At 34.6% G+C, this 25,980-nt stretch overlaps 3 protein-coding genes and 2 pseudogenes across 14 annotated transcripts; 1 reads left to right on the top strand and 4 right to left on the bottom strand.

The window, feature by feature from the left end:
• Window positions 1-172: 172 nt before the first annotated feature.
• On the bottom strand, window positions 173-4,190 carry LOC111295850 (ubiquitin carboxyl-terminal hydrolase 24-like). Of its 8 annotated transcripts, none has more exons than XM_022889616.2 (8): window positions 3,831-4,190; window positions 3,090-3,455; window positions 2,784-2,849; window positions 2,445-2,635; window positions 1,712-1,959; window positions 1,197-1,342; window positions 874-1,053; window positions 173-599 (listed from the first exon to the last, which is right to left on the bottom strand). In XM_022889616.2, the coding sequence occupies exons 1-8, from the start codon at window positions 3,843-3,845 to the stop codon at window positions 411-413; spliced, it is 1,401 nt and encodes a 466-aa protein (XP_022745351.1). In that variant the 5' UTR covers window positions 3,846-4,190; the 3' UTR covers window positions 173-410. The 8 variants fall into 8 exon arrangements, with proteins under 8 accessions (XP_022745351.1, XP_089596681.1, XP_089596682.1 ...); XM_089740555.1 differs by having other exon boundaries at window positions 874-1,050; XM_089740556.1 differs by having other exon boundaries at window positions 3,090-3,452.
• Window positions 4,191-4,630: 440 nt separating this feature from the next.
• Window positions 4,631-9,501, top strand: LOC111295853 (glycosyltransferase-like KOBITO 1; annotated as a pseudogene). The gene is made up of 11 exons (XR_016325874.1): window positions 4,631-5,126; window positions 5,619-5,768; window positions 5,911-5,963; window positions 6,302-6,410; window positions 6,530-6,664; window positions 6,794-6,837; window positions 6,950-7,138; window positions 7,494-7,644; window positions 8,250-8,296; window positions 8,449-8,533; window positions 8,968-9,501. The product of XR_016325874.1 is annotated as a glycosyltransferase-like KOBITO 1 (transcript).
• A 1,184-nt stretch (window positions 9,502-10,685) lies between these two features.
• EMB3131 (Pentatricopeptide repeat (PPR-like) superfamily protein) lies at window positions 10,686-13,536 on the bottom strand. Its single transcript, XM_022890870.2, has one exon. It carries the CDS (start codon window positions 13,354-13,356, stop codon window positions 11,200-11,202), a length of 2,157 nt encoding a protein of 718 aa, XP_022746605.2. The 5' UTR covers window positions 13,357-13,536; the 3' UTR covers window positions 10,686-11,199.
• Window positions 13,537-13,689: 153 nt separating this feature from the next.
• LOC111296520 (deoxyhypusine synthase-like) lies at window positions 13,690-16,575 on the bottom strand (annotated as a pseudogene). Its single transcript, XR_016325872.1, has 6 exons — window positions 16,367-16,575; window positions 15,761-15,979; window positions 15,390-15,476; window positions 14,665-14,770; window positions 14,337-14,573; window positions 13,690-14,149 (listed from the first exon to the last, which is right to left on the bottom strand). The product of XR_016325872.1 is annotated as a deoxyhypusine synthase-like (transcript).
• A 2,859-nt stretch (window positions 16,576-19,434) lies between these two features.
• On the bottom strand, window positions 19,435-23,795 carry LOC111297970 (cysteine-rich receptor-like protein kinase 7). Of its 3 annotated transcripts, none has more exons than XM_089740550.1 (5): window positions 22,254-23,795; window positions 21,324-21,434; window positions 20,379-20,616; window positions 20,154-20,304; window positions 19,435-20,067 (listed from the first exon to the last, which is right to left on the bottom strand). In XM_089740550.1, exons 1-5 carry the CDS (start codon window positions 23,020-23,022, stop codon window positions 19,762-19,764), a joined length of 1,575 nt encoding a protein of 524 aa, XP_089596676.1. In that variant the 5' UTR covers window positions 23,023-23,795; the 3' UTR covers window positions 19,435-19,761. The 3 variants fall into 3 exon arrangements, with proteins under 3 accessions (XP_089596676.1, XP_089596675.1, XP_089596677.1); XM_089740549.1 differs by having other exon boundaries at window positions 22,302-23,179; XM_089740551.1 differs by lacking the exons at window positions 21,324-21,434; window positions 22,254-23,795 and adding an exon at window positions 20,694-20,898.
• Between the last annotated feature and the right edge of the window lie 2,185 nt (window positions 23,796-25,980).

Here is a 25,980-nt window from a genome sequence, read left to right as displayed (position 1 = left end):
CTCCTTCCCTCTGACAATAATAGCTAAATTCATGCACGTTACCCTCAGCTTTAAAATTTTTTTTATTCTTAATTTGTAATTTCTTTGCCATAGTTTGACACACTCTCTCTCTCTCTCTCTCTCTCTCTCTAATGTGAAAAGGAGAAAACAAACGAAACAAAATCGCCGCAACTTAACAACATTAGCAAAATTTCATTAAATAGCAAGAACTTCCATACAGTTTAATTATAGTTACAGAAGACTTGTATAAATCAGTAGCAGTTCAATTCTCCAGTTAAAGCTTAAGGAGCTACCAACTATTGCAAGAAAAGGAAAAATCACGATGCCAATTCTGTAATGATGTTCCTGGCAAACACACAAGCTATAGTACGAGGTTGAGTATAATGCAAACAAGGTATAAGTTGACCCTACTATGTTTGTTTGTAGAAGAGAACATATGCTTGATCGTGCAACACCTTGCTCGTCCCAATGGCTGTGACAGAGGCATCATCAAATCGCAGCCATTGACCATTGGGGTAACGAGCATCAGCTGTATAATGCCCCTTAGAAGGCTCACTTCCATGATGGGTTATCGTAGCAACCAGTTCATATTTTCGGCCCTATAAATAAATTACAAAAAATAAACATTGAATATAGCATTGGCTTGTTAACTAGTTGGGGGTGGGGTGGGGGGGGGGGGGGGGGGGGCGCAAAAAATAAACAAGAGCCCGAATATAGGATCATTTTAGCAGATACTATAGTAAAAGAAGACTTAAAGCAAGTCAGCTACTCAGCTTTAACTAAAGCTGCTTCTTATTTCACAACGTGAATTTGCAACATGCAGAATCATGCAAAGCAACCGTATTTAAACAAGTGAAGGAAGAGAAGTGTTACCCCAGTGGATGGAGAAACAAGTAGCTCCCGAACCAATACCAACTCAAGTGGGAAGTGTACAGGCTTAAGTAACTTGGTACTCCCCTGGCTTCCATAGCTAAAACGCATCAGGTGCAAAATCATTATCTTTGAAAGTTTCTGTATCTTGACAGATTTTCTGGCAGTGACAATACCAGCCTGCTGGACATAAACACATAACCATAACCAATTTATCACAAATAATATCTAAACATACAGGAAAAGATGAGACATAACATAAACAAACACTCAAAGATTTATACAAAAATAGAATATTCTGGAAACAAGTAAAAGAAAATAAATACCTTCCCAGCTGTTGATGCACGATAACCTTCAAGATATTCTGGTGCAGAAAACAAATGAAGTGCATCCTCGATGGTATGAACAGCTTCAGGGTGGATATCAAGGTGGAGCAATAGAAATGGTTGAACAGTAGCAGAAGCCTTGTTTCCTGCCCCACAAAACAAATTAAGAAAAATAAAAGATCAAAATGTTAATAAATGGTAGTATAACCAGATAACATAGTGCAAAATCCACCCAAGAACACAAACTAACATGAACAAAACCAAGTTTGGATAAGTATATGTATTTCCACTTTGTTTACAGATAAAATTTTACAAGCATAAATTGCTGGAATTATCTAGTTAATTTGTCTGTCAGTGTTGGCTTGTCTGAGTTATCTTTTGGTAGGTACAGTCGTAAAGTAAAAAAAAGCCCAGGTTGGCAAATCCCATAAATACATGTAACAAAAAAATAACCCCACAAATTGGCAATTTTCACATTATCCAATATACTTTGCAGACATAGCATATGTCCCTACCTCTTGCCTTCACCACGCTTCTCAACTGTCCTCCAAAAATATCACTTAGCTCTGAAGGAAGGAAGCTTTGAGTTCTTGTGACTGCTGATTTGTTTTTTGGTCCAACTGTCTCCCATTCATCATCTTCTACAGAAGAAACTAATGATGACCTCACCCCATTAGAGCTACTGGACTGCCCTTGAAGCTTAATCAATTCATCGTGCATTTGATCCATGATAAAACTTAAAAACTCCTGAGCATCTTCCTGCCTGAAAAGGATGATAAATAAAAAATCATCACATTGTTATTACAGAAGACAAAGAGTTGTCTAAGTTGCAAGACATTGAACATAGTAGATAGTTAAGTCTATTGATCATTCTATTTTCAAGCATTTACAAACATTTCAACAAATCACAGAATTTCTTGTCATAAAGTGCTGATGAGGAAGCTATAGCAAGGTGGCACTAAATTACTATATAATTGACACCAAAAGCAAGGAGAGAGGGAATTGATAGGTAAGATAACCAAGCTCTCAAAAACTTTTAGCATTTTGGAAAGGATTAAAAGAAATCAAGAGAGCCATGACTAGCATTTTTAAATTCAAGATCATGGAGGATGATATGTCAATTCTACAATGTTATCAAATAGTCAAGTTTTTTTTATTGCAAGAGAAAGGGTCTATGCAAAGAATGTTGCTTGAGACTGGTAAAATATACAAATACTGACAAAACACTGACATAGAAAGTATACAAACCTTGGCCGACCAGATATGCTATTTGGCACATCTGGAGTAAAACTTTTGAGGATAGCTTCAAACATGCCAGGGCTGAAAGGCCTACCAATCTCAAGGACTGTTGTATCTTTCTTCGTTACATTAGAATCGCTGGATGGCACATCAAAGTCAGATACAAACTCTGCAAAAGCAGTTAATGTTGGATAGCCAACCTATCAAATCAAAGCCAAACACAATGAAGGTTAGTTGAACCTATTAACAAGTTCATATTTACTCATCTTCAAATATAGCAAATCATCAATTTGAGATGGTCATTTATTAGTGCATAGTTCAAGGAAACAACATAATTAAACAACAAACCTTGGGTATAATACAAAGTCGAAGTTGATGCAAGAGCTGGACAAAAGGAGAACAGGATAGAAGAGCCTGTAAAGTAGCATTAAGAAAGCATAAATTTCCAGAGTTGATTAAGCCTCGGGGTAATAAGTTTTTAAAAATTGTGGCTGCCTTCTGAATGTCTCCTTGAACGGTGCATACTAATGAAATATCAATCATCCCGTTCTTATCTCTACCCTCTACCTTTTCGCTCTCAAGCACATGCAATTTCAAACTTTGAAAATAATTCAAGGGACCGTATTCATTTTGCAATAAGAGCAGTGAAGTTACATCAATGCTTTTTGCATTCAGTTGTTTTACACCATTACTGAGGCCAGAACCATCAGTGGAACTCTTTGTATTTCCATTTTCTTTTGGTGTTTGAAGTGTAGTTGAGGAATGATCTGTTGCTGTTTTTCTACTTTTTCCATCCTCAATTGATGATGTTGAGGATAGACATCCAACTAGCCCGTTTGTGGAACTAGGCTTGTTGCTCAAATCACCATTGGCACTACCCAAAGATCCTCCAGCTGCAAAATTCAAAGAACCAAATTGCAATTCTTTCTTTTCCACAGGCTTTTCAGCATTCCCAGCTGACCGCTTTAACAGCAATGACCTGGTTTCATCTTCAGTAAATGACCCAAAAACGAGTACCTGCTAAAAGCAAAGAAAACAATAGAGCTACAGCTCTGATTCGAAGCTACGCAATTGATACCTCATGCATAAGTAAAACATAGTAAGGCTTGTCTTAATAATAATTCAATTTCAACCAAATGATAATTTTATGTATGTAGACCCCAACCCACAGTAATCAATCGATCCAAAAACTAAAAGATTGTAATGCTAAAAGAAGAAGAGGGCATAAGCAAGCATAAACCCATTAAAATTAAATAAAAATTCCTAAACTGTAAGTGCTTAACAAGAAAACAAAAGCAAGCCCACCTCAGAAACAGCAATATTGTGTTCATTTAACAAAAACCCCAGATATAAAAAATAGTAAAACATAAATTAGAGGCAGGGAAGGGAACTAACCTTAGAATCACTCATGTTTTATACAAAGGGGAAGTTTGAGAGGCATAGAGAGAAGATCAAAGCCTAGGGCTTGAGAGGACCCTGAAGGAGCAGATAAGAAAGAGGGTGTAATTGAAGAAGACATGAAAAAAGAAGGAACTTTGAAGGGGAGATAAAGAGAGAGCATTTAATGAAGGAACCCTCTCTTAGATCCTCTTCAACTTCACCAAAGCCAGGCATCGACTGCATCAAAATCCCAACGAGACGAAATTTGAATCCTTTACTTATTTGGGGATTTAGGGTTAGGTTTTTCTGAGGGGGACAGCTTGTGTTTGCGGACGGCGGTGATGTTTTGAAAGGTCTCGTGTTATGAATAACCACACATAATGGTGTACTTTGTCGGCTACTTATCTCGCAAGTATCCATGCAAATTTGCAAATAGAAAAAAGGCCCAAACGAAAATTTTGCATTTACAGAAAAGCCCGAACGGCTTACTAAAAATATAAAATTTGAATTCCGTTAGATTATTGTTTAATCAAATTTCAGTTCGAACGATTTAATTTATTAAAAGAATCAAGCTTAAGTATTATAATATTTGATTTGAGTAAATTATAAATTTAATTAAATTTTTATAATTTTTTATAATTTAATTAAAAATTTATTATTTTATTTTTATATATAACTCAAATATAAAAATTAAATTTTTTTTTTAATTGAACGAATTGTAAATTATATTTTGAATGGATCAAACTTAAAAATTAAAATTCCATCGTCTAAATTTCATAAAGTAATTTTAAGTTAAAGCTCGAGGTTGACCTTGCACTTTATTGATTTGATTATACTCTGACCACACCCGTAGGCTCACTCCCATTTCGTTTATACTCTGAAACTCCCTTCGTACATCTCTCTCTTGACTTTTGTCTGTCTCCACCAATCACCATCAGAATGCCCAGCCACCACCACCGCTGCACTCCACTTCTCTCCTCCTCTGCCTCAGCCTCCTGCTCCCAATCCTTTCTTTCCAAGCTCCTTCTCCTCCTAACAATCCTCCCTCTCTCTTTAGCTGCCTTAGCCTTCGTTCTCCAGTGGCGCGGAGGGGGTGTATCCGATCCCACCATCGCCACATCCTCCGCCACTTCCCGATAGGCCCCACGTGGATCCCACCACGAGGTCTTCGCTGGCATGGAGACTTTCTCATCTCTCTCCCCCAAATCTCATTCTTCTTCTGATTGCATCAATCTTGGTCGTCGCTCTTCCCCTTCTTTCCCTTACTATGGGGATTGGAAATTTGGTTTTGAAGCTAATTTGAAGCCAAAGGCACGCCATTTTTCTTCCTTTTCTGCAATGATCTGAACCTGGCTATAAGCTTTTAATTAAATAGCTTTTCTTGCTTGGCTTGCTAAGTTATGCTTTTTTTTGGTTGTTGGGTTATTTTTTGAAGGATTGATCTTGCTTCTGGTAATTGATATTTGGTGGATTGTTTAACCACTGTGATTTCAGCTTAGGATCTTGTTGAATTCACCAATTTTGGCTTTGATCCTTATCTGCTTTTTTGGATTATAGGTCGAAATTTTATTATTCAATTCATCTGAGTTCAAAGTTTTTATCTTTCTCCCAATTGACCTGTAGTTTGAATTTAAAAGTATTTTTCTTTATAAAATTGTTCTTTTTTCTAGTGATTTTCTTTCTCATTAAATCAATTTTATAGTTAGCACGCATACATTCATTAAGAATTTAGCTGAAGTTTCCTCCAAAAGCAATTGTTGTGATTTTTCATAACCTTCAGCTGTTTTGCTTCTCATATAACAGATTTGTATTACAGCAAGTACATCAGCTGGCTTGGATCAAATTTTACCATGGATGTTTTATCATAAGGTTATTGGAGTCACAACTTTTTTCCTCTTTGTGGAAGGGCATGCTGCATCTCCTAATGTTTCTAAAGTTTTGGAATCTATTCCTGTGAGTTTAAGAAGCCTTTCCTTCATCTGATTTAGTTTTTCTCTGTTTTTCATTTCTAAGTAGAATTGATCCACTTGATTTTCCCGTGGCTGCTGTTGGTCCAAATTGCTTAAAGCATAAGTTTTATGTCGTTGCTCTTCAGGGAGTAAAAGTTATATACAGAACAAGAGAGCTTGAGGAGCAGCAGGCTAAAAGGTCGAGTAGCTTTTCCCCTTTGATGATTGAAATACATCTTTTGGATTCTAAAGCTAAAGTAAAAGCATAGTTGTTCTCTATGTTTCTTCCTAGTATTTTATTTAACTAGTACTTTAGCTGAATGTGGAGGCCACTGGTGATAAATTGTCTTTATTTTGCATTAATTTCAGGCTTTCTTTCTTTATATTTCTATGTTCACCCCATCATCCATTTCTTTTCCGATTCTATAGGGCCAAGTCCGATTCATTTTTGGTCAAAATGGTTTTGTGTTTTGTCACTTTACTGTTAGAGTTTGCTTACTTAATCTTTATTCTTTTGGCATTTTTTGGGGTTATCAGCCAGATCTGGAATGAAACATGGCTGTCAAGTTTCTTTTACAAGCCTTGCAATTATGAACTATTTGTGAAGCAGTCTCTCAACATGGAAATGGCCATTTTCTTGGCAAGGGTATGCAGCATGGATGATTCTATTTTCATGCATGGAAATACTTTGTTATTTGTAATTACTAGCACAGTAGCCTTGACCTTATTTTAATAAGTTTATTCATTTGCATTTTGAAATATAAGGATGCTGGAATGGACTGGATTCTTCATCTTGATACTGATGAATTAATACACCCAGTTGGTGCAAGTGAATATTCTTTGAGGCAGTTGCTGCTTGATGTGCCTAGCAACATTGATATGGTCATATTTCCAAATTATGTGAGTGGCAATATATAAATATATCAATAAAGGAACTTGGAATTGGTGGTTATAATTGTGTATCTTGTTATTCTTTTGGAATCCAGCCTGTGACATGTGATAGCGGAAATTTTGTCCCTTTTTATTTAGGAGAGCGGTGTTGAACGAGATGATATCAAGGATCCTTTTAGTGAGGTAAATTTTAACTTGTCCTTTTTCCTCACTTTTGATTAGTTCAGTAAATTGGATGACTGAAGTTAGGATTTGGAGTTTGGTACATGGCTTAGTTTTCTATCCATGCAAACTGGTGTCAATGTTCAAGAAGAACTATGACCATCTTCCAAAGGGCACATATTTTGGCATGTATAAGGAATCAACTCATGGTAATCCAAACTACTTCTTGACTTATGGGAATGGGAAAGCAGCTGCTCTTGTTCAGGATCATCTTCGTCCGAATGGTGCTCACAGATGGCGCAATTATATGAAAACTCCAAAGTATGGTGACTGTCTACTAGAAAACCTGATCAGATAACCTGATGCAATATTAGCATCACACGTACAAGTCTCATAAATTCTTATGTAATTCAATATACTTGCATATCAGGGGCGAAGGGTGGGTGAGGATAAGGGGTGGTTGGGGCCTTCTGGGTGGGGACAGGCTGCTGCTCGGTCATTGATAATGAAAGTAAGTTTTAATTTGGCTTCATATCATTGATAAGCATATGGTAATTGAAACTACTTGACTTGTGAGAATGGTAGTTGCTTATATTCATTATCACCTTCTGTCTAATGGTGCATACAAGTGGCAATCCTGAACATAATTATACTTGGTACAACTTTTGTTTTTAAGTGAAATCAAATTGGAGGAGGCTGCTGTTCTACACTACACATATGCGAAATTTTCAGACCTGACATCTAGACGTGATCGCTGTGGCTGCAAACCTACCAAGGAAGATGTCAAAAGATGCTTCATGTTGGAATTTGATAGAGCTTTAAGTTTAGTGTCTTCTGTTATTCTTGTATTCTTGTTTATCTTGATATCTTTTACTACTGCCATTCATGTAGTAAGTATTGCAATATGGAAAATGCAACAAGCTATCAAGGCACTAAACCTTGAGAGATCTGAACTAGATATTTACTGCTGTGAGATAAAGACTTTTAGTCTCATGTTATCTTTTCTTTTGAGAAATTCGGAGAGCCTAAACTAAAGGGGAAGACCATTAAGGACATGGACACTGATAAAATTTTTTGAGTAATATTTCGACTGATGTATGATAGTGTCCCAAACAATTCATAAGGGAATATGATGATGCATGTATTTCGTGGTTAATATTCCTGTGAGGTAGTCAGTGGACACCCAAGTGAGTATTATGTGACATGAATAAACACTATCTTGGTTCTTAATTTATTCTAATCCTGTGTTGCCCGGCTGTTTCTCTTTTTCCCTCTTTCTGAGAATATGGACCAGATGTTGCAGGGTTAATTTGTGGTTTATGTGGTTGGATTTCTCTCTGATGTATACTTGTGTTTGATATGATTGCTTGTTTTGGATATCATTTCCTTCTCACTGCTGTGTCATTGTCTATGTAAATGTTATTTGTTGCAGGCATTTATAATTGCTTCAACTGCAACGGAGGAAGAGATGCTTAACTGGTTTACACTTGAATATAGAGTGTTTTTTTTTTTTTTTTTTTTGGGGGGGGGGGGGGGGGAGAGGGGGGTGTGCACTGCTTCATTGTCCCTTTCAGCTTGATACTAGTATGTGGATGTACTGATGTAGAACTATTGGCCTCTGGTTTTTGTAGGTATCATGAACATGTATGGGGTGAAAAAGACCTAAGACTGAAGCTCCTGAGAAAGGGGATTTTAACTCGCATAGATGCTCCTATGGTAAGAACAGTTATTAACATTTTTGAACATAAGAAATCACAGGAAATTAAAACTGCTTTTATAAGCATTCACCTTTAAAATTCATTTCAACATGTTTATGGGTTGTAAGAGTAAGGACTTGTCCTTTTTGCTATGAAACTTATCTTGAATGGATGTGCTAGCATATAAAGGTTCTGGTACAGTGTTGGAAGGGTGTCAAGCTGATTGAGTGTAGTTACTTGTTCGAAATTGAAAGAACAGAATTTTAAAAAATAAATAAATAAATGGATGACTTGTCTGCGAAATGCATCGAAATTATCCTTAAATTCTCATTACAGTTCAATAATATGTCATACAAGTGGCGTTTGTACTTTGATAATGTGTTCAAATTTCTGTGCCTTGGCTTTTCCTCTTCTCCTCTTCCTAGCAATTAATGTTCTCTCTTATTGACTCAGGCAATGATACAAGGTTTAAGGGAGTCTGGCGTATTCAGCTCTGTTATTGCAAATGCCCCCACTACTCTCTCAAGGGACAAGTTTTTAGCATCCATTGATAGTAGTAACTCCTCAAGAGCTGTTCCCTCCATGTCTTTTGCTTCAAGAAAGATTGGTAGGAACAGAGAGCATCAGACATCTGCTAGGAAAGTGCTGGAAATTGAAGCTAGTGCAGCTCATGAAGCAGCTGTTCCACCATTGTCGCCCCCAGTGTGGACAATGACCCCCTCATAGAATGGATGGTGTGAATGCTTCTATTTAAGCAATTTTGTTGTTGTTGTTGTTGTTGTTGTTGTTGTTGTTGTGGTGGTGTATGGTTAAATTTCAGCTCTGCAACTTGATGTTGGAGCAAGAAATCTGGTATTGTAATTCTTATTTGTAGATACCACAGTATTGACATTTGAGGCTGTTATTATTCCTAGCCATCAGATGGAAGTCAAAGGAAAAATAATTGTCATTATTTAAAATTTGGATATGATACTGAAGTTACGTTTATCCTTTGCATCAACACCATGCCATTTCTCGACATCATAAGCAGCGTAATGTTTGCAACATGAAGAAACCTTTAATATATATCTATCTTATCTTTAAAAAAAAAAAAAAACCCTTTTTTTCTTATTATAGATATCTAAAAGTGCTATTCTTTATCCATCATCTAGGTTTAGGTGAGGTTTGGCAGTAATTAATATCATTCTGTCTTGTTTATTGGAGATTAAAAAGTATAGAAAAAGTAGAGATCCAATTGTTTTTTATATAAAGCAATTTGTTACAAGTGGCTATTCAAAACAGATTTTGAAGGGAATAAATTAAAGAAAAGAAATAAAAAGAAAACTATGCAATTTTCTAATTGGAAATTCTGGTGTCTGACCAGGTACGAGTGCTACAATTATTCAATTTCCATATATATGCTAAATTTTACAACTATGCATGCATGGATATCTTACCTTTTATGTCAAAACTAATAATAAGAATAAGAATTCCAGGAAATGGATCTTTCCCACACAAATTCTTCTAAGTACCATATGGTCTCTGCAGTCTTGAACCCCAAACAACACAAATCAAAGCCATGAAGAGCATCTCCTTCTCAGCTGTTCTTCTACTGTTTCTGTTTCTCTCTTTTGGTAAGGTTCTATCATTCACTAATAAATCAATGAAGCCCTTTATGCTTTAGCATTATTTAATGAAACTTTGTATTGCATGCAGATTAATCATTAATCACACGTGTGTTTTATGAGTACAGGCAATCGGCTGATAATGGGAGAGAGCTCAGATTGTGAGCAATCATTTCCTAACCCTGGCTGCACACAAGATGAATGTAATAATCTTTGCATTGAGCATTTTGGGAAAGCTGGGAAATTCGGAACTCCAGTTTATGGGGTTTGCTTTATGAGTACAACTTGTATCTGCCGTCAATGTTAAAGCCTAAAAGTTACAACTTAGGCTAGTTTATTTTTTTCTAGCTCTGTTTCCGGAACAAACAAATTCCCAAAAGGCATTGAGATTTAATAAAGTGGTTGTATTTCTGCAGTGAAAGTTATTTAAAGTTTAAGGAACGAACATTAAGTTTAAACTCGAGATATCAAGGATCAAACCTGATGGTTGCCAACATTGAAGGAGATAGGCTTGGAGATAGGCTTAGAAACAGGCTAAGATACTGTTAATGATCAAGAGAATTGAAGTTGATGAGTTGAGATCAGAACAGTAGATTTAATTAAACTGCAACGTCATATTGGATCTAAACCACAATGAAGGTTAATAAGATGACTTAGTCATGGAACAACCCTTGTGTGTGAGTGTGGTTATATCTCATGGAATAACCTTACAAAATGGAAGAGCATACAGAGACTGCCCTGTGCATATTTGGACCCAGCAGCAGAACCACAACCATCTAGAGAAGCAAAACAAGCTGAGCTGATAGATGCAACCTGACACATGCTGATAGACATTAAATCATTAGTCTGCATCCACCTGTCAACCAAGCCCGACTAATCCTGATGCCTCTTATATAGTCCTCTAAGACAACTCCAAAGATGGTAACCCATTGCTCCATTCAGTGACTCGTACAAACAAATTAAATCAACAGAGCGAATGGGATCCTCTCATGCAGGCTGTGGTGTTTAGATAACTAAGATTAGTAGCACATAGGGCAAATGAGACATTGAAAATATGTATTGAGTATTGGCCTTCAATTCTTCATCTAGATAGCAGGGTGGAACCCTTTGCTTTTAATTTGGATTCCAGACCAAAGAACTTTAACCCTGAGAGCACAAGGTCTGCTGCTTTCTTCTCCATATGTTCAATTAATAATTCATCATACACAATTGTATTAGCTTCAGTCAGAAGTTTGCGTGTTCTCAAATTAGCAAAAACCTTCCTTGCCTCTTCTACGGTCTCGTACTTGCACATGCCAGATATAATTGCAGAGCATATAATGTTATCTGGAGGCAAACCTTCTTGCATCATTTCGTTTAACACTTCCATCACTTTCTCAGCACCTGATTTACAGGCATGAAGAATAGTAAGAGTGTACTTAAATGCCATTGGCCCACTTGTAACATTACCTAAGCAATCACGAACAAGCATCATAGCCGCATCAATCTCCCCAATTTTGCAGAGACCTTTAGCAAGAGAATAGTAAGCATCAATAGAAGGAACACATGACATCTCTATAATTTTGTTATGGCAGACACAAGCCTCTTTAATATCCTCATCTTCAACATAACATATTATTGCAATACTATATGTTGAAGAGTCAGGCTTAAAGTTCAAATCCTTCATTTCTTGAAAGAGTGATAACGCTTGTTTCACCTTCCCAGTCTTATGCAGAGCCTCCATTAGAATATTGTAAATCGGAACACTACTGTAACCTTTCACCTTTAACTCATCGAGCACTTGTACAGCCATTACTGTTCTTTCCCCCTTCCCAACCATAAACGAGAAGAACTTCGAAAGATCATCAATAACAGAAAATCCTAACTTTTGCATCTTCTCTAGCAACCTGCAAAAGTCATCCATTCGTCTCATCTCAGCAAACGCCACCAACATGGGATTCACGGTCGCAAATTCTGGCTCTAAACCCTCTTGTATTGTAATTTGTAAAAGCTTATAAGCTCTATCAACCTGCCTCGCATCACATAAGCCCTCAATAAGTGAATTGTAAATCCCCAAATCAGCCCTGTACCCTGAATCTATCAAATCCTTCAACAAATCACAAGCAGACCCAAGCTTCCCATCCTTCACAAATCCTTCAATTAAGCCACCGTAAGTCTCCCTCTCAATCAAAATCCCTTTCTTTTTCATCTCCCTAAACAACTCATACCCTTCCTGCACCCTCCCTCCCTTACATAACCCTGCAACTATCGTCACATATGCCATCACATCTGGCTTCACCCCATCTCTCTCCATCTCCTTCCAAACACGCAAACCCCCATCTAAATTTCCTTCTGAAACCAAAATCCTAACCATAGCTGTATAGGCAAAAACATCCGGCTTACATAACTTCTCCCTCATCCTCCCCAAAACCTCCAGCATTTCGCCAATCCGCCCCACCTTACATAAGCCCTTGATCAAAATCATGAATGTGATACTCTCCTCCACCAAACCATCCCCCCTAAAATCCTCATACACTGACGATGCTAAATCTAAATAACCAGTTTTGACCAATGCATCCATTATCCGATTATACAAAAAAACACGCGGCTTTATTCCAAAAGTCTTCATTTTCTGATATACATAATAAACCCTTTGTCCTCTATTGTTATCAGCATGCATTCGTATTAAAATTTCAAACTGTTTTTCAGTTGGTGGCTTCCCTTGGGAATCCATTAGTTCAGGTAACTGATCAGCAGCTCGAAAACGACCATTTCTATTGAGGCAATAAGCTAAAGCATTATAAGAAGCGAAATTGTGTTTAAATCCTTTCTGCTTACCAGCCCAACGGAAGAACTTGGAAGCCAGAACAGGGTCATTTTGGACTTTGAGCACTTCCGCCACGAGCGAGGCGGTGACGCGGCGGAGCTTGTTGAGTTCAAAGACGACGGGTGGTCCCCATGTGTACTGGTTCTTTCGGAAGGCATCGAGGATGAAGCGGGCGATGGGGGAGAGTTTTGGGTTTCGGAGGGGATTGGGAATGGACGCTGGTGATGGGTTCTGCAAGAGGTGATGCGGGTCCCATTTGCGGAGATCGAAGGGTGGTGCATGCGGTGGAGGGTTTTGGGGAGTTTTAAGGATTTGTCGATTGGAAAATAGGCCACCGTAGACGACGGGGCGGTTTTGAGAGGGCTTCCGGTGGCCGTAAAAGAAGTAGGGTTTTGGGGGTTTAACGGGGACAGGGAAGGACTTGGGTGGCATTTTTGATAGTAAGTGGTGGTTTTGATGTCCCTGCGTTTTAAGGTTTCATGTGGTTTTTTGCTTTTCTGCAGTTCCCGACCGACAACAGTTGCCTCAGATATTCGTATTGGAATGGAAAGTAGGGGCCTTTTCGTAACAACGTCAGCCAACCGACATGTCTACTTACATAGAGTTTTCAGAGACCCCATGCTGACTTTGAGTGGAAAAATACAAAGTTGTCTTGTTTACGTTGTAAAGCTCTTTTCCTTTTGAGTCTGTCTTGTCTAGCAGAGGAGCTTCGCCTTCCAGAGTTAAATAGCCAAAAAAACCACCGTTATTCATTTGATGCGAAACTAAAAGCAATTAGAAATTAGAATGATTTATTAGTTGTTTCTGGCAAAAGATCAGCCAAAGACAATGGATAAAGAAGCCTCAGCAAGTTCATAAGTTCAGCTACAAGCAAAATCTGTAATAACATAGTTTCATCCACAATTCCCTCACAATTCTCCATCTCTTCAATAATAAACTCACTTTAGAAAACCCAATTTTCCAATTCTCTTTAGAAAACCCAATTATCCAATTCTCTGCATGGTTACCATGGCAGAGCAATGTGCATTGACCTTCTTTTATATAGTATCGTCTTCCTTGGGATGCCACCACAATGATACGAAGGAACATTTCTAACAGTAATATTACATGAATCCGCACTCCGCCTAAGAATTGTACTAGGCCTCGATATTAACAGTTTTTTCCACCTTGAAGCAAATGTTTCAGCTACCAGCAGAGGGAAAGCAATGGTTGCATCACAATGTACCTGATTCAATACAATCAAGAGACAAGACAGGAATCAGAATAATAAATTTGTTCACTTCTAAGGAAAATGAAAGTGGAAGCCAAAAAAGGATACAGAGGAAAAACCCAATTTGTACAAGTCGAAAAGAGATTTATAATGAGTGTCTGATAACAGAAGCTGAAAGGCAACAGGATACACAAAGGCATACCTTAACTGTTTTAGCAGAACCTCGTATTTTTCCCCCATGAAACAGCCTCATCAGGACGGGCTCCAGAATCGCTTCCATCAAACTCTTGTGCAGTATTTATGTAAATAGCATAATCAGCACCATTTTGCATCATATTAGCATTGCATATATGATGCTTTGGCAGTCCACCTACTAGAATTATCATTCCTGTTGTCCTGGGACTTGCATGGACAGCTTCACTATTCATGGCCCTAATATCTGTCAAAGGGTAACCTAGTTAGAAATTTCTATCACAATCCGCAAGCAGTCAGTAATCAGCAAGCAACGAAGATGAAACTAGAAAATCGACCTTGCACTGCATCAATTATCAGACCTGGACTGCGAAAGGAATGAAAATACAACATATCCCCCAAAGAGCCATCTGTTAAGCCTGGACAGAAGACAGGAATCTTGTTCTGGAAAATACAAATAAATGATAAAAGTGAGCTATGCTGTCAAAAGGGGAAAAGATGAATGTTAATAACATTATGCTGACAAGTCCTTATAGACTACCATTGCATAAAGCAAAATTACAAAACCCAGAGGCTGAAACTTAATAAAAATGATATGAAATGCATGTTCTATAATGTTCCAGTTGCTTGAGAATTCTTTTTTTTTTTTTATCTCTTTGGCCAAAGTTTCTTGAGAATTCATTACTGAGTATTCATTAACGAAGCCTTCTTCAGTAACAAATATATCCAATCACTTGTTCAAGATAATCTCATGATATTAGTTGGCAAGACTCATATCTTACAGCATTGTGGTATAAAGGATAAAGTAAGGTAGTCAAGCAGTAACGGAATATCTTCACAGCTATAATGCAATATTTCATAATAGATTAAACAACTACAACTTTATTTGTATCATATACATCCTCAATGAAGCATAGTAAATGAATGACATTTATTACAGATGGTCATTGATAACAACACAAAAGTCAAGTGTAGATCTGACCATTTTGATCAACTAGCAAAAGAGAATGCCAAAAGGTAGTTATATTCTCGTACCATTAAGCTAAATTGGTAGGACACTTGCCTTGTATGCCTAGTAGAGGTATGAACTTTCACTATTTATTTCTTTACCCAAGCGTGCAATTAACTTTGATGGAGTCCACAACAAATTCTGTGAAAACCAAAAACAAGAGGTACGATGAAATTAACAGAATGGCAGACACCATTAAACACAAGAGATACATCTACTATGGTAATTGAAATCAATGGAATGGAGTATAAATACAAGCTGAATTATTCTATCATTCACAATAACTTAGACTCAAGAGATTAATAATCTTTTCAATATTTACAGAAAACTAAAAGGTCCTAAATCCAATGAGACAATTTGGAGGTCAAATTTGTCCTACTAACACAAGTGTATGAAATACTCTGCATGCGTGCGTATGGAAGTACCTCTTCAATTTGCTCCCTCAACATTTTATCAAAAATTGGAATGATCCAATCCTCAAATTTGCAGTAGTTATCATTAGGAACCAGCAAGTTACCAATGCAATTCAATCCTCTTGATCGTAACTGAGCACCAGGTAGTGAAAAATCACCTTTATATGTTGGCGCAAGGCACTTTATAAGATCTTCTTCTATGCCACCAGTTGTAGTAACTATAACATCAACCTAAAGTCATTTTAAAAATAACACTTCTTAGATGGAGAGTAAGGCTAAATCAAGAACCCGATGACAGATTTTGAAATCCTTCCAAAATATTAAAAAAAAAATTTGAAACCAATGAATAATAATTTCCAGCCTTTTAATTTTTTTCAGAATCCGTTTCCGATTTTTCTTCTTTTTCTCCTTCGTAGATTTCATGTGCGGGCAAAATTCAGCAGATTATAAGCAGTCTGCTGCATTTTTTCTCATTACATTTTGTATTTCATCCCAATTCTACACAAAAGGTCTGATTTTCAGGTCTGACTTGTAACTTAGCATGTGATGCTCAGTAAGATAACAAACAGTATCTCGAACACCAGATGAAATAAGATTTGATGTAAAACCCAAAAAGACCTTGCATCTGACAGATTCTCTGTAGGCAGGATCCTTCTCCTCCTCACTGCAGTCCTTAGTTATAGTCTCATTAGAAAGCCTCCAGTCTAACTTCAATTTGATCGAGAATATACTTTTACGAATTAAGTTAGCAAAATTGGATAGCAGAAAAAGAAAAATAGACATAGCATCCAAAACACTAGGACAAAAAAGAAATCTAAATAAATGAAACCAACCATCTCGTTGGCAATTTCCATAGCTTCTCCAAGATTGGAAGCCTGAAATCCAGTGGAAAACATGGATTTGAGAAGCTTGGAGTAGTTTATGCCCTGATTGAAGTCATAACCCTCAATTTTTGCACACTTCCCTTCAAGGGAATCCGATTCTTTGAAAACTGTGGAATGTACAGAGTTCGTAAGCTTATCCTCCGTGATCTCCTTTTGTAAAACTGCCACCGAAATAAAGAGGAAAATTGATGGAGCTTAATTAGTTTGGGCTGATTTTGATTAAAGGAAAACAAAGAAAATGGCAGTGTTGGGTATTAAAGTTTTTTTTTTCTTTTTTTATGTCGGATACTTTTTAATCATTACAAAAAAAAAAAAAATTCAAGTGGTAAGCTTATAGATGTATTCGAGTTAAGTCGAATTGATATAGTGAAAAGCTCAAGCTCAACTTGAAATTTGTTATTCAAAATTCAACTTAAGCTCACTTGAGCTTTAATTTTTAAGCTTGAGCTCGACTCAAGAAAAAAATTAAACTACTCAAACTCATTCGATTAGGCTCGTTTAATAAAAAATGAGCTTGATTTTCGTGCTCGATTTCAAGTTTGATTATATGTTCAAAATCAAACCCAGATTTAAATTGATATATATGAGTAAAATAACAATTTTTTAATTAAAATAATAAGTTCACAAGCTATTCAAGCCGAACATTAAAATGTTTGAACTTGACTCGTTTAATAAATCGAATTACTTAAGCTCAAACTTAGACTAATCTAAATAATGATCAAACTGAATTCAAATTTTATTTCAGCCAAACCCAAATAAATTACGAACATTAATTAATTATTTATACCCCAGGTAAGTTTAAGCTTCCAATGTGAAAAACCATCCAAACGAGTAGCTTTATTACTTAAGATGCAGAGACAAGCGGCAACAGCACTGCACTGATAGATTACCGTACACACCAATGACAAGATTGCTTATTGCATCAAAAACACTAAATTGCTAACCTAATTAACTCCTATTCTTCACATCCCAAATATTCATCAATACAGCTCACAAAAAATGAGACTAATTTATTAAAACAAAAAAAAAAAATTGTTGCGAAAAGAAGGTCATTATCTTATGAAATCCAACCATTTACAAAAATAGCTTAGAGTTATAAATAAAAAAGAATGGATTTTATCACGTGATAAAATCAAAACAGCAATGAAAATAGCTTAGAAAATTGAAAGTAATTTTTAAATTGCAAGAAATGTAGAGATACAAAATGAGAGAGTCAAACCGGGTCAAACAGCTTGGGGCAGCCTTCCCTTGTTTAGGAGGCAAGGAGGGTGGGGGGTGGAGATCGGGCCGACGGAGAGTTGAGAGGATTCTTGCTGGTTATCTTTTATGTCCTTTTCGGTTATTAAAAGAGGAATTGGGAAATGGTCTTTGATTTATTCCGGTACTCTCTATTTTTTTTGTAAAAAAAAAAAAATTTTTTAAATAAATTATGAAATTTTTCAAATCAAAATAAAATATCTATAATTTAAAATAAATAATTATAAGTTATGAATTTGAGATGATTCCAATAAGTAATTACGATAACATTTAAATTTAAGATTTTTTTATCCGAAAAAAAAAATTTTAATCGATTTAATTAATCACTTGTTAATAATCTAATACTTTTAAAAAGTTTTTTAAAAATTTTGTAAGCGAAATTGTAATTTTTTTAAAAATAATCTAATAAAATTTTTAATAAAGAATTTTAAATTGATAAAGTGATGGGATTTAAAGTAAAGATGAATAATATATAAAAGACACATTCTATTTATAATTCAATAAATCGATATTTTTTTATCATATAAATTATGTCAAAATTTTTATTAAAAATATTTATTTAAAAAAAATTAAATTTTTAAAATTTTACATTCTTAATTTATGTAACAATACATTTTGATATATCAATTTCAATTTTTAATTTTTGATTTTAATTTTGATTTAATTATTTTTAAAAAAGATACATTATAAAAGATACATTCTATTTATAATTTAAATTTATCGGTATCTTTTAATCGTATAAATTGTGTTAAACTTTTATTAAAAATATTTATTTAAAAAATTATCAAAATATATTAATTTTTTTAAATTTTACATCCTTTATATTTAATAATACATTTTAATTTATCAATTTTAATTTTTAATTTTTAATTTTTAATTTTTGATTTTATTTAATCATATAAAAAAAATTATAAACTTCCCCTAAAAAATTCTTTTTCCTCTTATTTGAATATAAACTAAAGGTTAAAAAATCAATGATCAGTGCTGCTAATGCATCTTTTTTTTTTTTCGTTAGCATAATTGAATTATAAGACTTTCTTTTGTTCTAATCATATATTTTTAGTTTATTATTATACAAGCTCCTAATTTATTATATTTTTTAAATTTTTTGTATTTAAATAACGAAGGATCATATAATTATCATTGAATTATTAAAATCAAAATTTTGTAATTGTGATGTGGCCTATTATAACTTTTCTTTGCTTTTATATAATATAATTAAAACATTCTTATCGATCCTCTCCATCACCTATTACGGTCTTCAACTCTTCTTTTTCTAATTTGAATTTCTTTGATTTTGAGTTTGCATTTCATATTTAGCCACTACTAATCCCCTTTTGTTTATCATGGAAATAGTTTTCAGAGCTCCAAAACATATTTTCTTTTGTTATTAAACTATTTTCTAAATCAAACATTTATGATATAAAAAGTATTATATTTCCGGATGCTAACATTCTATTTTGCTAATGTTAGCGGGCTTAGTCTAGCAATAATAAAACTTGACACCAAATTCAAACGTTAAAACTTCATTTCAAGCTTAGGTTGAACTTTATTTTCTTATGCTCACATTTGATGTAAAAATTATGTACAAAAATATCAACTTACACTTAATTTTGCTATCGATATCTCCTATTGACTTGAGATTAAAAAAAAAAAAAAAAAACCCAAATCTATTACTACAATTTTTCACATGTACAAAAAAGTAATATAAAATAAAATACATAATCAGAAAATCACCTACAAGGCACCATATGATTAAATATTTACTGTTGTCTAGTCCCCAACACATGTATTCTCTGTGTTTACTTATTTATGACTCTAGTATTCTTAACAAACTTGTCAAACATAAACTTGAAGAAAATCTTGTTGGCTTCATCTTGCATCCATCACAGACATGGATAGGCCATTCACTGAGTAATTTTCCATCTCTTTCTCCCCCACATTTGCCCCTGTCATACTTCTTCCTGTCGAAAATGCAGGGCGTTTTGGCAGCGGTAGTTGCATTTCTCCAGTTAGCATAGAGATAACATCTGACATGCTCGGCCTATCTACTGGACTTTCTTCCACGCATAACAAACCCAAAGTAATGCATCTTAAAACCTGGTGTTTACGACACGAATCACTTAAAGTTGGATCTACCAATTCCAATGCTGCACCGTGTTTCCATAATTCCCATGCCTGCAACAATCATTTACAAAATGTCAGAATAACATGTTTGTTCCAAAGGTAAAGCTAACTACTGTAAGAATATAATATCAACTTACATATCCAACAAGGTTAAGTGGACCGTCAAAATAAAAATTGCTGGTGTTCTTTCGGCCACCGACAACTTCCAACACCTTAACACCAAAACTGTAAACATCTGATTTTACAGAGAATATACCAGCCATTGCATATTCCGGAGACATGTAACCACTGCATTCAGTCACAATACACTTAACAAACATATTCATTTTGGTAAGTAATGACAATAATAATTGCTTACTTACTATGTGCCGACAATCCTATTAGTATTTGATTCAGCTTCATTTGTTTTGTAAATCCTTGCCATCCCAAAATCTGATATCTTCGGATTCATGTTCTTGTCAAGCAATATGTTACTTGCCTTCAAATCTCTACGAATTATTTTGAGTCTAGAGTATTTATGAAGATAAAGTAATCCTTGAGCTATCCCTTCGATAATGCTAAACCGCTTATCCCAATCTAATAGCTTCCTTTTTGATTCATCTGTTAGATAAAAGGCATTAAAGGCATAAACATAAAAATTGGCAGTCAGAAGAAATAAGAGTGCAACTGTTGCTAACCAAAGATAAAAGAGTCGAAGCTTTTATTAGCCATGTACTCATAGACCAGCATTTTCTCTTCCCCTTGGATGCAAAAGCCTAAGAGCCGCACAAGGTTTGTGTGTTGCAATTTAGCAATAAGTATAAGTTCATTTTTGAACTCCACTAGCCCTTGTTCTGATCCTCTTGATAATCTCTTTATTGCTACTTCTTGGCCATCAGGCAATGTCCCCAGGCATAATGTTTAACGAGTTATCAGCTAAGATAGAATGTTAGAAACAGAGTGATGAAATCATTCTCACTAATTTACTTATGGCAGGCACCTTGAAAACGGGTCCAAAACCACCTTTTCCAAGCAAATTTTCTGGTGAGAAGCAATTTGTAGCAGACATGATCGATGCTGCACTATATATGTTTAGATTGTGACCATTATTTCCAGTTTGAAGCTCGCTTATCTCATTTGTTTTATCTGATGTCATTAGCTCAACTAGAAACTTCTCTGTTCAAAGCAAGTTGAAATTTACATAATAGCCATTAGCTCAAGCATAAACTTCTCTGTTGAAAGCAAGTTGAAGTTTACATAAAAGAAAATAGTAAAACATCATTTTACTCCCCTCAACTTCAGTCAATTTTTAATTTGTGGGAGTTTACCTTCCATTCTAATTCGTCGTCGTCTTCTCAAATAAAACAGGATGCTAAGCAGTATTGTGATCATTAGAGCCATTGCTAGAGAGATTAAAATCCATATCCAGTTTTTTGACCCTGCATCAATGTAAAACAACAGCATGTTTGGATTGAGGTAAAGGGAGAGAAAGGAAAGGAATGGAAAGGAAACAAAGGAAATGGGGAATCCTTTTCCTTGTTTGTATATGATATAAATAAAAATAAAGGAAAGAAAGATATGCTTAGCTTTCCTTGTTTCTCTCAACTTTCTTCAATTTTTAATTACCAAATTGGGAGAAAAGGAAGGGAAAGAAAAAGAATAAAATTTTTAAAATATAAAATGATTATTATATTTTTATTAATTTTTTAAAATTAATAGTATATAATTTTAAACTTTAAAATTAGATTGAGAATATAAAATATTATTTATCAATAAATTTATTGTTTCAAATTTTTTTCTCTTTTTTTTATGAATTTCATAAATTTCATTAATAATTATTTTTATAAAAAAATTAAAAAAATTAAATACATGAAATACATTAACACAAACATGTAAATATTATAGTAAAAACAAATATTATCATAAATTATAATAAAAAAATAATATAATAAATCATTTCCTTCCTTTTCTATTATTTAATCAAATAATAGTTATTAAGATTCATTTACTTTTTTTTCTTTATTAATTTTATCTATCTAAATAAAAAATACATATATCATTTCTTTTCTTTTAAATAACCTTCTCTTTTACTTAATTTCCCTTTCTTTCTTTTACTATTTATCCAAATACAAGAGCAATATTGCATTTTATAGTCCGTACCATTTAACAAAATCAAAAGATAATACAGATTGGAACCAAGAATGAAGAACTTGAGTGCAACAAGAGCAATATAAAGGATAGACAAAGATTAAAGTTACTTGAGTGTCTGCCAATTATGACTTGATAGTTAGATCCCTGCAACGCACCTTCAACATAAGGTCCCGAAAGAAACTGGCAGCCAAGGACAAACGCTGCGTTGACTGCCAAACATTGACAATCGTTCCAACATATGTCCTTATAATCGTTAATGGAAAGAGTGTTATTCTCCGCTAGTGTATTATTTAGATCTGTAGGTATTATGGATCTTATTTCGTACTTATCACCATTGCTTCTGCACTTTGGTCCTTCCCATCTCTCGCAACCTTTCTCTATACTATCACCTGCACAGGTTTTTGAACCAAATAAGACAAGCCTGCTTCCAATTTCCAAACTCCCATCGTCAAGCAACACCAACCTTGCGTTTTTCCTCAGCTCTTCAGGAGTATATTCATTAATTAGGGGTGTAAAATAAAGATATTGCTCATCTACATTAGAAAAATGAGTGAAATTATAGTTCATGATCCCTGGACCCAAGGAGAGAATATTTTCAAAATTTTCACCAGTAGTCCACAAAACCCTCTCTCTGAGCCGAACAATTAATCGCTCTCGTTCAGGATCCCACTCCAGAGTAAAAGCCCCAGGCACTGGGATTGATGTTGTCAACCAAGATGTAAGTGACCACTTTCTTCCACGGCCGACCCCTAATATCATCCCAGGCAGAAAAGTGTCAGTTGGATAATCAAAGCTTTGCCACAATACTATGACTTCCCCATTAGAGTTCGCATCTTGGAAAACAAGATTTCCGGAATCTTGTAAGACGAGCTTCATGTTGGAACTGTTGGTGGTGGTGGTAGAGGTAGACTGAAGTGAGAAAAGTTGGATAGGATTCCCACCAGAGTGCGTAATTTTCAATCCAGTGTTGTCTATGATGAGAACCCCTGAGTCGTTTGCGATGGGATTGTCGCGGTTTGCCAATCAGATGGAATGTTTAACGTCTCCTCAGTGTACCACATAGCCAAATAATATCCGGCGTCTTTGCCATCCCAAGTCTCGCCATTCTCTTGTTTGTAGAAACCTAAGGTGACAGCTCCATTTTGGGATACAAGATTATCAGATGAATTGAGTTTATCACCTTGGTTGAGCGTGTCTGTTGCAGCGTCAGATATCCCAAGGCAAGCCAAGATAAGCAACAGGACTTGGCAGCTTAACATGTTTTGATTGGACAAGCAAAAAGCGCCAATTAAGAGTTAAGACCAAGGAAGTCGTAGCAATGCCCTGCCCAAGCTAACAGCAGATATTTATTGAGTTTGTATCTCCTTTGACTTTTGTCGGTCCCGGTTGTTAATATAATCATCATATAGGTCATGTGCAACGATAATACGCCATATAGTCTATGTTTAAATGAATGAATAAAGATCTTACTGCAAGAAAGATAAAATTGCTAATCTCATATAATTAGTTTTGTATCAATTAAAGATCATAGTCTTTGATTTTTTTTTACATAAAATCTAAAGTAAAGTTGTTATATGATAAAAAAAAAAAATAAGGTAGCACGCAAACCAAGAATAGATAAGGAAAAAAAAAGCTAGAAAAATAGAGAAAAAAGAAAAAGAGAGAGTTGGTTCAACGAAAGTCGATCTGTGATCCGATTGAATTAAAATTTTATTAGCAGGTTTATAATTCAAAGTTCTACACTTTAAACAGTGAAGATCGAGTTTGAAGCTCTCTAGAAATAAATTCAAGGTGTATTTGTTGAATCATCCATTTAGAGAAATTTCTTCAATTATCTCTTTAATTGTTGATTAGCTCTAGTTTTAGCTAGAGAAAAACTTTCTATATTCATTATTTGATAGTGAAAATTTTTTCGATGATCCATGATTTTTTCTCTCTACATTGAAGGGTTTACCATGTAAATCTTGGTGTGCTTTATTTTTCTTACATTATTAATTATTGATTGTTGTCTATTACTGTAGGTTTATTACAATATATTGCTTCTGCATTGTTGTGTTTATTGCTTTAGGGCCAACAAATAGTATCAAAGCAAAGGTTACTTTGAGACATTGTTACAGAAGCAACCCAAAATAAAAATAAATTTTGTTTGAAATCATGAATGGTGATACAAGTTTTATGATAAAATTAATAGCATCAAATTATTCAATTTAGAAGCCTATAATAGAAAATCATTTATACTGTAAAGATTTGTATGAGATGGTATTGGGTGATTCAGTTAAACCAACAGATATGAAATATGAAAGCTGTAAGAAGTTAGGCAAAAAGACGCTAGCTACAATCAGAAAATTGGTTGATATTAACGTATTTCATCATGTAATGTAGGAAACAGATGCTCATACTGTTTAAAAAAATTGATAGCATTATATGAGAGAAAAAAGATATAAATAAAGTTATGCTTGTTAAAAAGCTTGCAACTTTACAATATAAAAATGGACGATCGATTACAAAACACTTGAATGATTTTTAAGATATATTTAATCAGATGACTACTATGAAACTTAAGATGGATGATGAAATGAAGGCGTTATTTTTTTTTGCATTTATTGTCAGACGGTTAAAATACTCTAGTTGTGACTGTTCTTAATTCAGGTCATGATTATAAGGTAACATTGGAGATAGTAAAGGACAATATGATTAATGAAGAAGCAAGGTGAAAAAATTTAGACCCTGAAAATCAAGCTTTGGTCACAGAAAATAAGGGTAGAAACATCGACAGAGGTCATAAATAAAAAAGCCATAGTAAGTTTAAACATAGATTCAAGTCCAGAGATAAAAGTAAAATGGTTTCATTGTGGTAAAGTATGCCATATAAAACGATATTGTAAAATCTTAAAACAAGAGCGAAAAGATGAAAAAGACAAGAGTTTAGATAATAGCAATGTTACAGTAGTGAATTCAGATAGTGATTCAGTTACTTTGATTTATACGCATATGATTATTGTAATCATGTTAGTGATCCCGACATTGAATGGATAATTGACATAGGAGTGGTATATTATTATGTTCCTAAAAGAGAATTGTTTATAACTTACAAAGCAAAAGACTTGATTGTACCAAGATGAAAACCAAAAGTATGTCACAGATTGTTGTAATTAGTGATATTAATGTGCAAATTAGTATGGACTGCATGTTATCTTTAAGGGATGTCAGATATATTTCAGATATGAGAATGAACTTGTTTGCTATTAATGTCCTTGATAATGAAAGATATGATAGTCGATAAAAGAATGAGCAGTGAAAGTTTATCAAAAGATCTATGATAGTTGCAAGAAAAAAATTATGATGCACAATGTACAAAACATGAATACAATTGAACGGTAACTAGATAAATGCCGTTGAGAATGATGCTTTAGCAAATTTTTGGCATAAGAGACTAGGACACATGAATGAGAAAGGATTACAGGTTTTGACAAAGTAGTCTCTCATTTTCTTAACTAAAGTTATGTTTTTTGATTTATGTGATCACGATTTGTTTGATAAACATCGTATAGTTTCTTTTCTTAAGAGTTATCAGAGAAAAAAATAGATTGAAATTAATTTATTTTGACATATGTGATCCCACTGAGGTTGAATCATTAGATGATAGTAGGTATTTTATTACTTTTATTGATGATGCCTTACGTAAGACTTAAGTGTATATATTAAAAAATAAAAGTTAGGTATTATGGTATTTTCAAAAATTTCATGCCATGGTCAAAAAGATGATAGAGCTACCTTTAAAGTGTATTCAGACTGATAATGATGGAAAATACACATCTAAATACTTTAATAGTA

The sequence above is a fragment of the Durio zibethinus genome, chromosome 12 (assembly GCF_047325235.1).
Source record: "Durio zibethinus cultivar Kanyao isolate XHJ-2024 chromosome 12, ASM4732523v1, whole genome shotgun sequence".
Classification (NCBI taxonomy): Eukaryota; Viridiplantae; Streptophyta; class Magnoliopsida; order Malvales; family Malvaceae; genus Durio; species Durio zibethinus.
This window is presented reverse-complemented; position numbering and strand designations above follow the sequence as displayed.